This window comes from Oncorhynchus clarkii, chromosome 14 (genome assembly GCF_045791955.1).
Source record: "Oncorhynchus clarkii lewisi isolate Uvic-CL-2024 chromosome 14, UVic_Ocla_1.0, whole genome shotgun sequence".
NCBI classification, from domain to species: Eukaryota; Metazoa; Chordata; class Actinopteri; order Salmoniformes; family Salmonidae; genus Oncorhynchus; species Oncorhynchus clarkii.
Genome location: NC_092160.1, coordinates 13,316,883 through 13,330,296, shown reverse-complemented (window position 1 = coordinate 13,330,296; position 13,414 = coordinate 13,316,883). Strand labels below are relative to the sequence as shown.

Sequence of the window (13,414 nt, the reverse complement as noted above, 5' to 3'; positions counted from 1 at the left end):
CCCTCTGACCAGCAGAAACACAACCAATTATCACAAGACCACTTCTAGTTTCCCTCACCGATTCCACAGTACCCAAATCTGTTTTCACCAACCCCGAAACCACAAATCGATCAGCCAAAAACTTCGCTCCTACTGTCAGACTCATCTTTATCCTGACCCCCTGTACAAGCCTCGGGCTCCGAGAATTTCACCACACCTACCACCTCCGATATTTTGCCCTCATTTCATTTCTCCTCTTGTCTTCAGCACACTCCACTTACACTTTCTACCATTCTTCTTTAACAAACCATCTCCCTTTTCTGCTATTTTTAACCGACTCAAGCTCACCATCTTCCTCCCGCTCTCTCTTAAACCTCCCCTGCCTATTCCAAGTATACATCTCCTTATGATAATACTGAACTTCTCCTGACATACATACATATTGTTCTTGCTTTCTCAAGGGATGTCATATAACCAGCTATCACAATCTCCGTACAATCAGCGCAAACCCCTAGGTATGTAGCGCTCAACAGTGCATCCAACTTATAATGCAGCTGCTTCGTCTTGATGATATTCTTTATCAAAAGCTCCCGCGACACTTTTCAATTCCAAACTAGCGCGCACTCAGGGTCCATTCACTGCCTGCAACTTTGCTCAAGCTCCCTCACGACAGTTACATGGCATTACGCTTATTCTGTTGCAAAAGGTTTTTCACCAGAAAATGTTTACTCCAAAAGGAAAACGTTTTGTAACGAAAACGAGTTTCTATTGAACAAATAATGTAGGTCCCTCCCCATTTCGTTACGTTTGCTTTGTTTGCTTCCGTTCGGTTATTAAACGCTAAACGGTTTCAGTTGCAAGACGTAATGAATACATCCCAAGCAAAAAAGTGCTTGTAGTAGTTATATCTTATATGATATGCTTGTAAATGTTACTGGTTGGATTTCCTTTATATATGCACTGACTAACTGAAGTTGGTCTTTCTCAACTTTTTTCTTTGTTTGACAGATGGAAATAAAATAAAACTATGAAATTCAATTGTCAGTGTAAATAAATAACATGTGGTAGAAAGTTATTAAACTGTTTATTTAGTGTAACTTTGGTTTTATGTTATTGTCCCTTTTAATATGAAACATTTAGTCTGTTAGTAACAATGATTTCAAATGGAGCACTAAATTAAGAGCACGCTTTATTTCATTGGACAATGAGATCAATTGACCTCCATTGATAGAATTAATCAACCGCAAAAAATGTTTTGATCAAATCTGCATAAAAATCCTATTGTGTGAGACAGATATTTCACCGGATGTATAAATGTGAAGCATCCTCTTGGCGTTTCGACTCACTAACGTTACCAAATGTGATAGTGAGAGGAAGCCCAGTGGCCGGGCGTGGGAGAAGATGGAACGAGATGGATTTTGTTCGACATTCTGCAAATTTTCTCATCGATAAAACATTTGATCTCAATACAGTTTTCTATTCCCAAAACTATAACCTGTTACGAACAGAGTGCACTAAGTTTTGTAGATTTAATATTTGCTAGAACGCACCAATAGGATCTCTCTAGCTGGAGTTTGGCTCTGCCCACCTCCTGTTTGTTCTTCCCACTGACTCATTTGTTTCGAGTTGAAACGACAGTCTGTGGTTCATCTTGGTTTAATTATAACAATATTTGTTAAAATGTTGATTGAGGCAGTGTACCCATGTCAAATATAACATACGAGCGCCACCCCGTGGCGGACGGCGATTCGTTGTGATACATTGTGTCCATGATAATTCTGTTTCTCTTGAATATTGTGTTAGCAAAATTTTTTTTTTTTTTAATTTTTATTTGATCATGACCAGCTGGTGTGTGTCAATTACATTTTTTACAGGCAAACTCCCCCAAGGTAACTAACTACCTATGCTTCTGGTGTAATTCATGACCTGGAAGCCTTGAGTTGTTTATAACACTTTCATCAAGCTGAAAATCTGTCTCTATTTGCAACAGACCCATGACTATACAGTTGAAAAGACCAAATTTCACAAGTGAGGGCACATGTCTGCCCAGACTAGAGCCTGCTTCCTGGAATGCTCCAAAAGACTTTGGACCCAACCATGGACCCAACAGACCAAAGTTAGTTTTTGTGCAGCAGTACACTGTGGACTGGAGAATGCAGTCGGTGTGGGTTGCTCTCATGTTAAATTTTTTATTTAGCATTTAGGCCTGGTAGATCCTCTCCTGAAACATTCCCCACACACAGAGGTCACACAGAAGTATGGGCATCACTTGAACCATCCCATCCAGGTATTATATTATATTGGTGTGGACAGAATTCAATCAAACCTGCATTGTGGAATTTATGCAATAGCTCTTTCCCCATGGTCAGTGTGGGTTTCCCCCAGTATACCTGGTAATAAAACACAGAAACAGGAAGATTAAGCTATTTTCTCCCCTTACACTGATCTAATAACTACACATTCTGTATGTATATATTACACATCATGTAAACAATGTTTAAGGACTGTTTTGGGGAGATAACCAGACCAGCCAACCCAGGTATGGTGAATTAAATCATGATACCATCTGATTATGTGGCATTATCAGGGTGCTGGAGCTGTCAACTGTTTGTTGTGAAGCCGACAATGTGAAGATTTAAAACACATCATGAATTATGCAAAAATCGTTGTACTTTGACTTGTGAAATTTCTTTATATGTAATTATAATGTTACATTCGTGATGGTATTATTGGGAATGATGTGTATAGCAGTAGACATTGTATGTAACCCAATATGTACTCTTAAGGAGCCTACCGGTACTCCTTAATGTCCAAGGATTTAACATATTATTTTCAGAGGTAGACTGGCTCTGGCAGCCAAAACAGCCAAATACTCCATCTAAACGTGAATTGATTCTCAGTACAGCCCTTTACTTTCATATCACATCAAAATTATTTCAGAAATGCAAAATATACACTTACTGTACACTGTTTAAACTGGCTTTATCACAGTTGCAGCTTACACATTTCTGGCAGCCTTCTTCCATTACACGCAGGTGTTCCGAGCATTCTAGATAGCTAATTAGCCCCCCAGTGTAATATATATATATATATATATACACCGTGGGGCAAAAAAGTATTTAGTCAGCCACCAATTGTGCAAGTTCTCCCACTTAAAAAGATGAGAGAGGCCTGTAATTTTCATCATAGGTACACTTCAACTATGACAGACGAAATGAGAAAAAAATCCAGAAAATCCCATTGTAGGATTTTTAATGAATTTATTTGCAAATTATGGTGGAAAATAAGTATTTGGTCAATAACAAAAGTTTATCTCAATACTTTGTTTTATACCCTTTGTTGGCAATGACAGAGGTCAAACGTTTTCTGTAAGTCTTCACAAGGTTTTCACACACTGTTGCGGGTCTTTTGGCCCATTCCTCCATGCAGATGTCCTCTAGAGCAGTGATGTTTTGGGGCTGTTGCTGGGCAACACGGACTTTCAACTCCCTCCAAAGATTTTCTAAGGGGTTGAGATCTGGAGACTGGCTAGGCCACTCCAGGACCTTGAAATGCTTCTTACGAAGCCACTCCTTCGTTGCCCGGGCGGTGTGTTTGGGATCATTGTCATGCTGAAAGACCCAGCCACGTTTCATCTTCAATGCCCTTGCTGATGGAAGGAGGTTTTCACTCAAAATCTCACGATACATGACCCCATTCATTCTTTCCTTACACGGATCAGTCGTCCTGGTCCCTTTGCAGAAAAACAGCCCCAACGTATGATGTTTCCACCCCCATGCTTCACAGTAGGTATGGTGTTCTTTGGATGCAACTCAGCATTCTTTGTCCTCCAAACACGACAAGTTGAGTTTTTACCAAAAAGTTATATTTTGGTTTCATCTGACCATATGACATTCTCCCAATCTTCTTCTGGATCATCCAAATGCTCTCTAGCAAACTTCTGACGGGCCTGGACATGTACTGGCTTAAGCAGGGGGACACGTCTGGCACTGCAGGATTTGAGTTCCTGGTGGCGTAGTGTTTTACTGATGGTACGCTTTGTTACTTTGGTCCCAGCTCTCTGCAGGTTATTCACTAGGTCCCCCCGTGTGGTTCTGGGATTTTTCTCACCTTTCTTGTGATAATTTTGACCCTACGGGGTGAGATCTTGCGTGGAGCCCCAGATCGAGGGAGATTATCAGTGGTCTTGTATGTCTTCCGTTTCCTAATAATTGCTCCCACAGTTGATTTTTTCAAACCAAGCTGCTTACCTATTGCAGATTCAGTCTTCCCAGCCTGGTGCAGGTCTACAATTTTGTTTCTGGTGTCCTTTGACAGCTCTTTGGTCTTGGCCATAGTGGAGTTTGGAGTGTGACTGTTTGAGGTTGTGGACAGGTGTATTTTATACTGATAACAAGTTAAAATAGGTGCCATTAATACAGGTAACGAGTGGAGGACAGAGGAGCCTCTTAAAGAAGAAGTTACAGGTCTGTGAGAACCAGAAATCTTGCTTGTTTGTAGGTGACCAAATACTTATTTTCCACCATAATTTGCAAATAAATTCATAAAAAATCCTACAATGTTATTTTCTGGATTTTTTTTCTCATTTTGTCTGTCATAGTTGAAGTGTACCTATGATGCAAATTACAGGCCTCTCTCATCTTTTTAAGTGGGAGAACTTGCACAATTGGTGGCTGACAATACTTTTTTGCCCCACTCAATATTAGTTTAATATTAGTTTAATTTATATATAAGAGGAATACATTTTTGCCAAAAACGTTTCTAAATGAAAAAAATCTACTCATAATGATTAATACTAACCGGATTGCTAGATTGTATGGCCATTTGGAACATTGGGATTTGGAAAGAAGAAGCCCCCGGCAGAAACACTATCTGGCGCTGACGTCACCATCCCTGCAAACAGACGGAGCCAGGCCGATGTGTAGGAATGTGTGGAAACTTCTTCCGTGAATAGTTTGTGTACTATTACATCGATAATATAGACTGAATACCGACAAGGAGTGGATACAGATATACGGTGAGTTGTTTAATTTAGGAATTAACATATTTGTTGTCTATTGTTTTAATTTGTGAAACAAACTAACTTTGACGAACAGTTTTGAAAATGGAGGCAGTGTGGGGGTTGTTGAAAGGGAGAGGCGCTGTCCAGGGCTGATTTCAGCACGAAGATCAGGACCATGGCTAACATAACGCTGTTCTTAACTTCCTAAGTGTTTACACGCCAAACTTTATTTGTGATATATATATACATTTTTTTTAAGTAAAACGAACAACACTCATTATCGCTACATTTTTCAAGAGTTTACAAGTTAACAACCTCGTTTTGTTCGGAGTTTGCTCTTCCGCAAAACTAGTTTTCTGAGTGAAGTTTTGAGGGCCTTGCTGGACAGCGACATTCTCTGCCTGTCGTGGCAAGTTTGCATGGCGATTTGTGGAATACTATTGTTGGTAAAAGTACGTTTTAACTACAATCGATCCATTTGTTAAATAAATAATTGTCTTCTCCACGCCCAAACCTTTACTGTAGCTTTTTTTGTTGCAACTTTCTGCTTTGTATTGCTGAGGCCAAGTCCTTGTTTACAACTATACATAGACTATAACGCAGTCAAATAAATGTTATTTTGCAAGTCATATTGCATTCAGTTTGATTATTGTAATACCAGCACGGTGACAAAGTATGTCTATACACTTTTTCTCATAGTTAGAAAGTAAAGACATGTAAAACGTTTATTTTTTATTTGTTTTACGTATTTGGTCATCATTACTATTTAGGTCAATTATAGCTATATATTTTTGTTTCGCATTGAGATCATACAACCCCTTTCTTATTTTCTCTGCGTACTAACTAGTTAGAATGTAGGGCAGGCTACTGTAGTTTTTGGGCGCTGTCGACCAAGTTGGTGGTGCTGTTTCAAAATGGCCGAACAGACATTTCTGTGCATGCAAACACAGGACTAGGACACTATGGGGTTTCCCAAGGCACTGTGTTAAAGTAAAATACATGACGTAGGCCCACAATGAAGTTATGAAACATACATTTTGAAGTGGTGGGATATTCTTGGTAGTTTTGTGCTAAACATTTACATATATTTATGGGGGAAAAAACTATTTTTTTAAAAATTTAATTGGTTACATTTTAATTATGAAATTGTCTGGATAAATATTATTTTTTACAAATGAAGAATAGATACAACATTGTCATCTGTTTATATACTGGTTCATCACATTGATATGTACAGCAGACTGCATGAAGACATGAATAAATCTAGATAAGGAATCAATGACATGATGAAAGTGTTCTGAAATTGTATAGGTTTAGCATACTTCCCTTTTATTTATTTTGACACTTGGATTGATGACATTTGTTTTTTCTTTATTGTGTCCACCATTCCTGGATTATTATAAAAACATCCTGCACTTTCCAACTATGATATGAATACCAAATTACTAATTCAGAGAAGGAACAGTGACATTACCTTACATGGTATGTCCCTGGTTGGTAATTGCTTGGAAAACTTGCAAGCCATATCATTTTGATGACGTGGGACTGAGTGGCCTATGTGATAAACGTTCAAAAGTTTGATGAAGTCCTGAATTAAAGGCCTGTTAAAACTCATACTCTCTGTGACTACTACTACAAAAATGTTGGTTCTGAAATGAAAACAAATGTAATTTAACATATCTTATTTGAAGTTGTTTGATCAATGACCATGACCTCTGGTTCTGCTCTCCTCCCCCACAACCACAGCCCTCCCAGCATGGCTTCTCAGACGGTATATCCAATGGGGTTGGTCATGTATGCCACCTCAGCTGGCATGCCCTTGGTGGAGGATGCCCAGGGGTTGGCTGAGCTTCCACAGAATGAGCTGCCGGCCCCACAGCTGGTCATGCTCGCCAACGTAGCCTGTGAAAATCCAACAGAAGGGAAGGAGATGATGGAGCTTCAAACCGTCGGCAGCAGCAGCTACTCCGATAGTGAAGACGAGAACATCATCAGATACAGTTACGATAGCCATGAGAGAGAGATGTGTATTGTAGACTACCCAGAGTCTCCACGGGTGGCCCTTTCCCAGGTTGAGGAGATTGACAATGAAGTAGAAGAGGAAGAAGGTCTGGACCTGTCCAAACCATCTGAACAGCGCCCTTCTAGCCCTCCCACCCCTTTTACCCCTTCTACCCCTCTGGGCATGATCATGGAGTCAGCTAAGAAGAAGAAACCCTTCTTCTGTAAACCCTGCAACTACCAGGCCCAGCGAGAGGAGGAGTTTGTAACCCACATCCAAATCCACAGTGCCAATAGGATGATCGTGGTGAAACGCGTGGAGGGGGACAAGGCACGGGCAAAAGAGACTTTGGCGGGACCAGATCAAGAGGCGGAGAGCGGTGATGGTGGGGCCAACAACAAAGGGGTGATCCGCTGTGAGCGCTGCGGCTACAACACCAACCGCTACGACCATTACATGGCTCACCTCAAGCACCACGAGAAGGAGGGCGACGACCAGAGGGTCTACAAATGCACCATCTGCACTTATACCACCGTCAGCCAGTACCACTGGAGGAAGCACCTCAGGAACCATTTCCCCAGTAAGCTCTTCACCTGCAACCAGTGCTGCTATTTCTCGGACCGTAAGAACAACTACGTGCAGCATATCCGCACCCACACAGGTATGTCAAACAGAACCTTTTCACTCCAAGAATGCACTTAATGGTCAACATATGAGTGTTTTTAACAGTATAGCTAACTCTGTTTTTGCTGCTGTAGGGGAGCGTCCTTTTCGATGTCCGTACTGTGAGTACTCAAGCTCCCAGAAGACCCATCTTACCAGGCATATGAGAACCCACTCAGGTGAGTGTCTAACACAGGCTACATGACAAAAAAGCCTGACGGTACATATTTCTAGCATGTAGCAGAAATTACACACATAATTGTTTATGCATAGATATAGGTCTCTGTTTTGCTTTCCTCTCATAGTCAACTTTTTCTCCTTTGTTGCATTCGCTGGAGCAGATGGTTTTGGATAAGAACGGTAAAGTGGTTTGCGATACGTGCTGTGAGATGCTTAGTGTTCGACCTGTAATTGTTGCTTGTCTCTCCTTACTCTGGTCCATCTTCCCTGCATGAAATGTGAGCCAGTGTTCCCATTGAAGTTTAATATCAGTTAAAATGTCTGTAACCTGAGCATTTTCCACATTGCTTTTCTTGACAGGTGAAAGGCCTTTCAAATGTGACCGCTGCAACTACCTGGCTGCAAATCAGCATGAGGTGACACGCCATTCCAGACAGGTTCACAATGGGCCCAAGCCCCTGTGCTGCCCCCACTGTCCATACAAGACGGCTGATCGCAGCAACTACAAGAAGCATGTGGAGCTCCACCTCAACCCGCGTCAGTTCCTTTGTCCTGTTTGCAAGTACGCCGCTTCCAAGAAGTGTAACCTGCAGTATCACATCAAATCCAGACATCCCGGCTGCCCACAGATTGCAATGGATGTGTCAAAGGTCAAGCTGCGTGTCAAGAAACCTGATTCTGATGAATTCGCTGATGAGTACACCATCGTGAATGGAATTGCAAAGTTTGAGCTGTCTGCAATTGATGATGAGGAGGAGGACATGGAGGAGAGACCAGAGATCTCTGGAGCTGATAAACAATCAAGCCATATCAATCTCTCAACCAAGAAGAGCAGCAATCCCGTCCCTCTTCAAGCTGCAGAAAGTGTAGCAACAGACAAGACCCACAAGAAATGTTGTGTCTCCCCTGTCAAAGAGACACCTAAAAAGGCAAAGGACAAGGCAGAGAAAAAGGTAACACTGAAACGCAAGAGTACAGAGATGAGCAGTGAGAATACAAAGCAGCATGTAACCCTGAAGGAGACAGCAGCTGCAGTTCAAACCACAGGTTATAAAGTTAAGAGACGTCCCAAAAAACAGATGAAGGGGAAAACGAGTGTTCAGGATAAGAGTGAAATAAAGGAAACCGTGGAAAAAGTTCAAAAGGCGAGTTTGGAAGAGGACGATGTTGAGAAGGAGAAATCGGTCAAGGAGAAGTTAGAGAAAGACATGCTGGAGAGGGAGAATATGGAGAAAGTGAAGGAGGAAAACAAGAAGCTGGAGAAGGAGAAAAAAGAGCAGCTGGGAACACTGAAGAATGAGAGGGAAGGAAAAGAGAACAAAAACACAACAAAATCTAAGAAGAGTCCTTCTAAAAAAATTAAGAAAGTGGTTGATAAGACTGTTGCAAAAGCACCTCAAAGTCTGGACGCACCAGTGGAAAAACGGGGAGAGAAGAGCAGGACGAAGCCGCTAAAGAGAAAGGCTGCAGAGGCCTTGGACTTATCAATGAAGGAATCTCCTGAGGAGCCCTGCACCAACATAAAGGCCAAACGGTTAAAAATCAAGGCTGGTCACAAGTCACAATCAAAAGCCAGTATCCGCCAAAGCATGACGACTGAGCCTTGCCCAGTGTCAGAACAGGAGAACCCAGCAAACCAGATTATGAACTCGCCTGTGAAAAAGAGCAACAAGACAGAAGCAAGCTATGAAGAGACCGAGGCTTCCAGTGAGAACAAGGGGTGTTCCATCATTGAGAACCCTATTAGCCTCCCTGAAAACAAAAAGGGTCCAGCTACAAAGCTTCAGCCAACAGTTCTACAGGGAGAGCAGAAGGCGTCTGACCAGGAGACTGTCCCCGCTATGCATACCTCTACATCTCAGGACACAACTCCACAGGCTGAGCAGGCTAAGGTCGCCGACCATTCAGAGGAAACTCCTACTCCTGAAGACGAGTCCCCATCTCCCACAGAAATTGACGGCTCTCCCGATTTCAGACGGCCACAGGGAGAACCATCAACACCAACAACACCCTCCCTGGAGCTCCCTAGGCCAAGAGGAAAGCCTACCGAAACTGAAGAGGACGAGGGCATCCACAGCCATGACGGAGGAAGTGAGATCAGTGATAGCGCCTCGGAGGGCAGCGACGACTCGGGGCTCAACGGACTGGCCGCAGCCGCCGGCAAACTGGCCAATGACCCTGAAACTCCCACAGAAGAGATTCCGACTCCAACTGAACTCAAGAGTCACATGTGTATTTTCTGCGACCGTACCTTCCCCTTGGAGGTGGAGTACCGTCGGCACCTGAATCGCCACCTGGTGAATGTGTATTATCTTGACAATGCATCCAAGCTGGACCAGTGAGTGACTGCAGAGCAGGGGGCATTGATTTATCCCATTTTAATCAGTTTCAGCAGTGTATTTTTGTTTTACCCTTTCTACCTGTTATAAAACATAATTGTCTGTGTAAACATGTTGACACTACATATTCAGTTACCTTGCATTAGTGCTCACTAGTAAGTACTGTATAAAATATTATATGGTATGCCTAAAACTCTCTGACAGCCATTGTAATACAGTTTTAGGCCGACTAGTTAATTTGATTATTGGTGTCTGGGCTTTCACGGATTGGTTCCCAGACATTTTGACTATTAATTCTAAAGTTCTTGTTTTCAAACATGATGGGATGCCTTTAATTTAAATCATAAAGGATATGTGAGTTAATACGTGAGAGGCCCCCAAAAACGTTTAATTGTTTGGCATTTGGCTGAAACACCCATCAAAGAAAATATGGGATATTAATTTTGTTGCTTGTAAATCTCAGAATACTTGTAAATCTCATATGGTTATTCAACTACTGGTATCTAAAATCGAATAGCATTGTATATATCTTACATATATAGTGGTTGATAGTCAAGAAATCGCTACACCTTGCCGGTTGAGTTTCTATATTAGAAGAAGCCACCAAGAGACGAGTTGCACCAGGTTTTTGTATTTTTATCCATCAGCCAAGTTGAACAACAACAGTACATCTATTATGAAAGGAAGTGGTACACTTTTTCAATGAAGTACCAAAGAAACCCCTTCATTCACACGGGGATTATATTAGAAGGACCCAGGTGGTCCTGTTGTGTGAGTCCACTCCAGTGAAGTGGTCTGTGCCCTAAATGGGGAAGAGGGCTGCATGTTCAAAGTCGGCACACGTGTAAGTTGTTCACTCCACCATTTAGGGAGCACTTGACAACTACTTTAATTTGTCTTTTTATTGATAACATCAAGAGATTTTTTATAAAATCAATTAAATCAATTATCAATCTTCACAATGGACTAATTATAAAAATATCTTAATTACAAAAAAACTTGACTTACACTCAAATTGATGAACTATGAAATGGGGTGAGTTTTTTTTTGATTCATCCGGTACAATGGTGGCGAGATGTGTATAGAATTGTTTCTTGAGTTAATGTTTGAAATATGTTGTCACTTTTTGAATATCCAAGTAAATGTAGTCATACAAAAAAACTCATACTACTCATTAATAAATGCACAACTCTGTGGAAGGTAGGGTGTTCCTAGTGTCAGCCTACTGGACCTTGACATTTGTAGCCCTCTAGAACTTAAGATATGGATAGAGATTTTCTGGGTGGTATAAACAGATACTATGTTAATATCACTGACAGAGAATAGACAGCTAACATTGAAAACAAGTTGTGAAATGGAAGTTTGTGAACACACCATTATCAGTTTTGTATCTGATTTCAGAAAAAGTCCAAAGATATTTTTTTATTTTTTTAGTTGTTGAGCCTGCGAAGATGCCCATAGTTCTACATTTTTTTCTTATTTTTTTTTTTTTACTCTTCAGTGCCTTTGACAATCAGTATTTTATGTTTTTGCATATTAACAGTGTAGGTTTCTGTTAATTGAGTCACATTCTTTGTACACTGTAAGAGCTCTGATTTCAATTATATTGTTGTTACATCATGTCTATCTTTATAACCATTCCTTGAGGTTTAGTTGTAATTGTTTGATTTCTCTGACTGTTGCTGTTTTTAGTACCCCACTCATCTGTTTTTACAGAATTGTACTTCCAAAGCGTAGCCTGTGAAATACTTCATTCATATGCATTTAGTTTTCTGTACTATGAGGTGATTGTTAGACTGAGCTAATAATAAAAAAATATGCCATGTGTACTCTTTTAGTAAATTCAGTGCAATATATTTTGGGTGTGATGCCAAAGTGAGAAGATATAGAATTATAAAGATGTATGTCTTGAGTATCCTGACTATTGGAAGGAACAGACTATACCAGGGTTCCCTGGGAAACTGGTCCAATTTAGCCGATGTGCTCTTGAACCGGTCTATAAATGCAGTTTCCCAGGGAACCCTATCTAGACAGATTCCATAGCACTGTAAATGTACACCTTTTATCTCTTTGTTCACTTACTGTATTGTGCTTGTTAGTGGATAAGAACTGTATTTCAATCATTGTAACCATTTTGCATTCACATATTGTAATCATATGTACCGTAAAACTTCAATTAAATGCTGAGTCTCAAATTGCCAGCCGCCTGTTCATTTTAATTGCTGGGAATCGGCACACATTTCAGCAAATAAACAAATGTTTCAAATGAATTCCCGGGTCTAATGAATTGCTTACGATATTCCCATGTGCATTAATTATTTATTTTTATTCTGTCATTGTTGCTAGCCATGTCGCCACCAAAAAGAAAAAACTACATTAAATTCATGTTGCTGAAGGGTGAAATTGGGGTGTTTGATATGCAGCCTTTGCTAATCTGATCTGCGATGGATGTGTTATTATGTTTATACTGGTCACAAACAGTGTGGTAGTCTTTACAACATTTTATTGAGGAAAAGCTGTGTGCATTAGGAAATAGAAGCCTGGCTCAAATAAGCACCGGTTGTGTTCAGCGATTAAAGCAAATACATGCCCAAGCAATTTTTTTTAATTTTTTTTTTAACTTGTTTTACTGTTAGCCTATACCTGTCATTTGCAGTTAGTGAAGAAATGTACTCTTTTTCAATATAATAATTGACAACTAACTTCTATTAATACCTTCACCAAAGTGGGGAGTTATTGGCCATTGTCCCTAAGACTTTTTGAAAACAATTGGCTGTTTTAAAAACCATTTTGTGCAGTTTAAAACAAAGCATCCTGTACCATTTTCTGCTCTACACTTTTTAATAAAAGTTGGCCTAATATCCAGAGGTATTGTTGGTGTGTGATTCCTTCCCATTTCTTACCTTTTCAGCAGTTACTGATATGTTTAATAATATATTACACTAATGGTGCCTGCTGTCTAAATGTAATGAAAGCAATGTAAATTTTAGCAGCCTACACATCGATAAATAACGACAGCTGTTTATATGTAGGGTATTTACAATCATTACATTTACAATGTTACAAAACCCAGAGCTGAAAACCATCCACAAGCTTAAAGTACGGTATCAACATTAGACATTGAGTACAAAAAGCCTTTTGAAAATGCACGTTGTTCCATTTAGATTTTACGCACTTAAGTTTTTCTTCAAATTGAGCCTCTCTGCTCCTATGTAGGTAGGACAGGCTGGTGTCCACCAGGCCCTGGGG

General features: G+C 40.5%; 1 protein-coding gene across 3 annotated transcripts; it reads left to right on the top strand.

The window, feature by feature from the left end:
• The first annotated feature begins 4,851 nt into the window (after positions 1–4,851).
• On the top strand, positions 4,852–13,036 carry LOC139366309 (RE1-silencing transcription factor B-like). Of its 3 annotated transcripts, XR_011626739.1 has the most exons (5): positions 4,852–4,996; positions 6,728–7,644; positions 7,742–7,825; positions 8,187–11,303; positions 11,419–13,036. XR_011626739.1 is itself a non-coding variant. In XM_071103655.1 (4 exons), exons 2-4 carry the CDS (start codon positions 6,738–6,740, stop codon positions 10,166–10,168), a joined length of 2,973 nt encoding a protein of 990 aa, XP_070959756.1. In that variant the 5' UTR covers positions 4,852–4,996; positions 6,728–6,737; the 3' UTR covers positions 10,169–13,030. The 3 variants fall into 3 exon arrangements, 2 of the variants coding, with proteins under 2 accessions (XP_070959756.1, XP_070959755.1); XM_071103655.1 differs by having other exon boundaries at positions 8,187–13,030; XM_071103654.1 differs by lacking the exon at positions 4,852–4,996 and having other exon boundaries at positions 6,690–7,644; positions 8,187–12,425.
• The last annotated feature ends 378 nt before the right edge of the window (positions 13,037–13,414 follow it).

Excerpts from the sequence above, each read along its gene's own strand:
- LOC139366309 (XM_071103654.1), top strand. The coding sequence starts at position 6,690 with ATGACCTCTGGTTCTGCTCTCCTCCCCCACAACCACAGCCCTCCCAGC. Across the intron at positions 7,645-7,741 it reads GCATATCCGCACCCACACAG|GGGAGCGTCCTTTTCGATGT; the intron begins GTATGTCAAACA and ends TTGCTGCTGTAG. Across the intron at positions 7,826-8,186 it reads GCATATGAGAACCCACTCAG|GTGAAAGGCCTTTCAAATGT; the intron begins GTGAGTGTCTAA and ends TTTTCTTGACAG.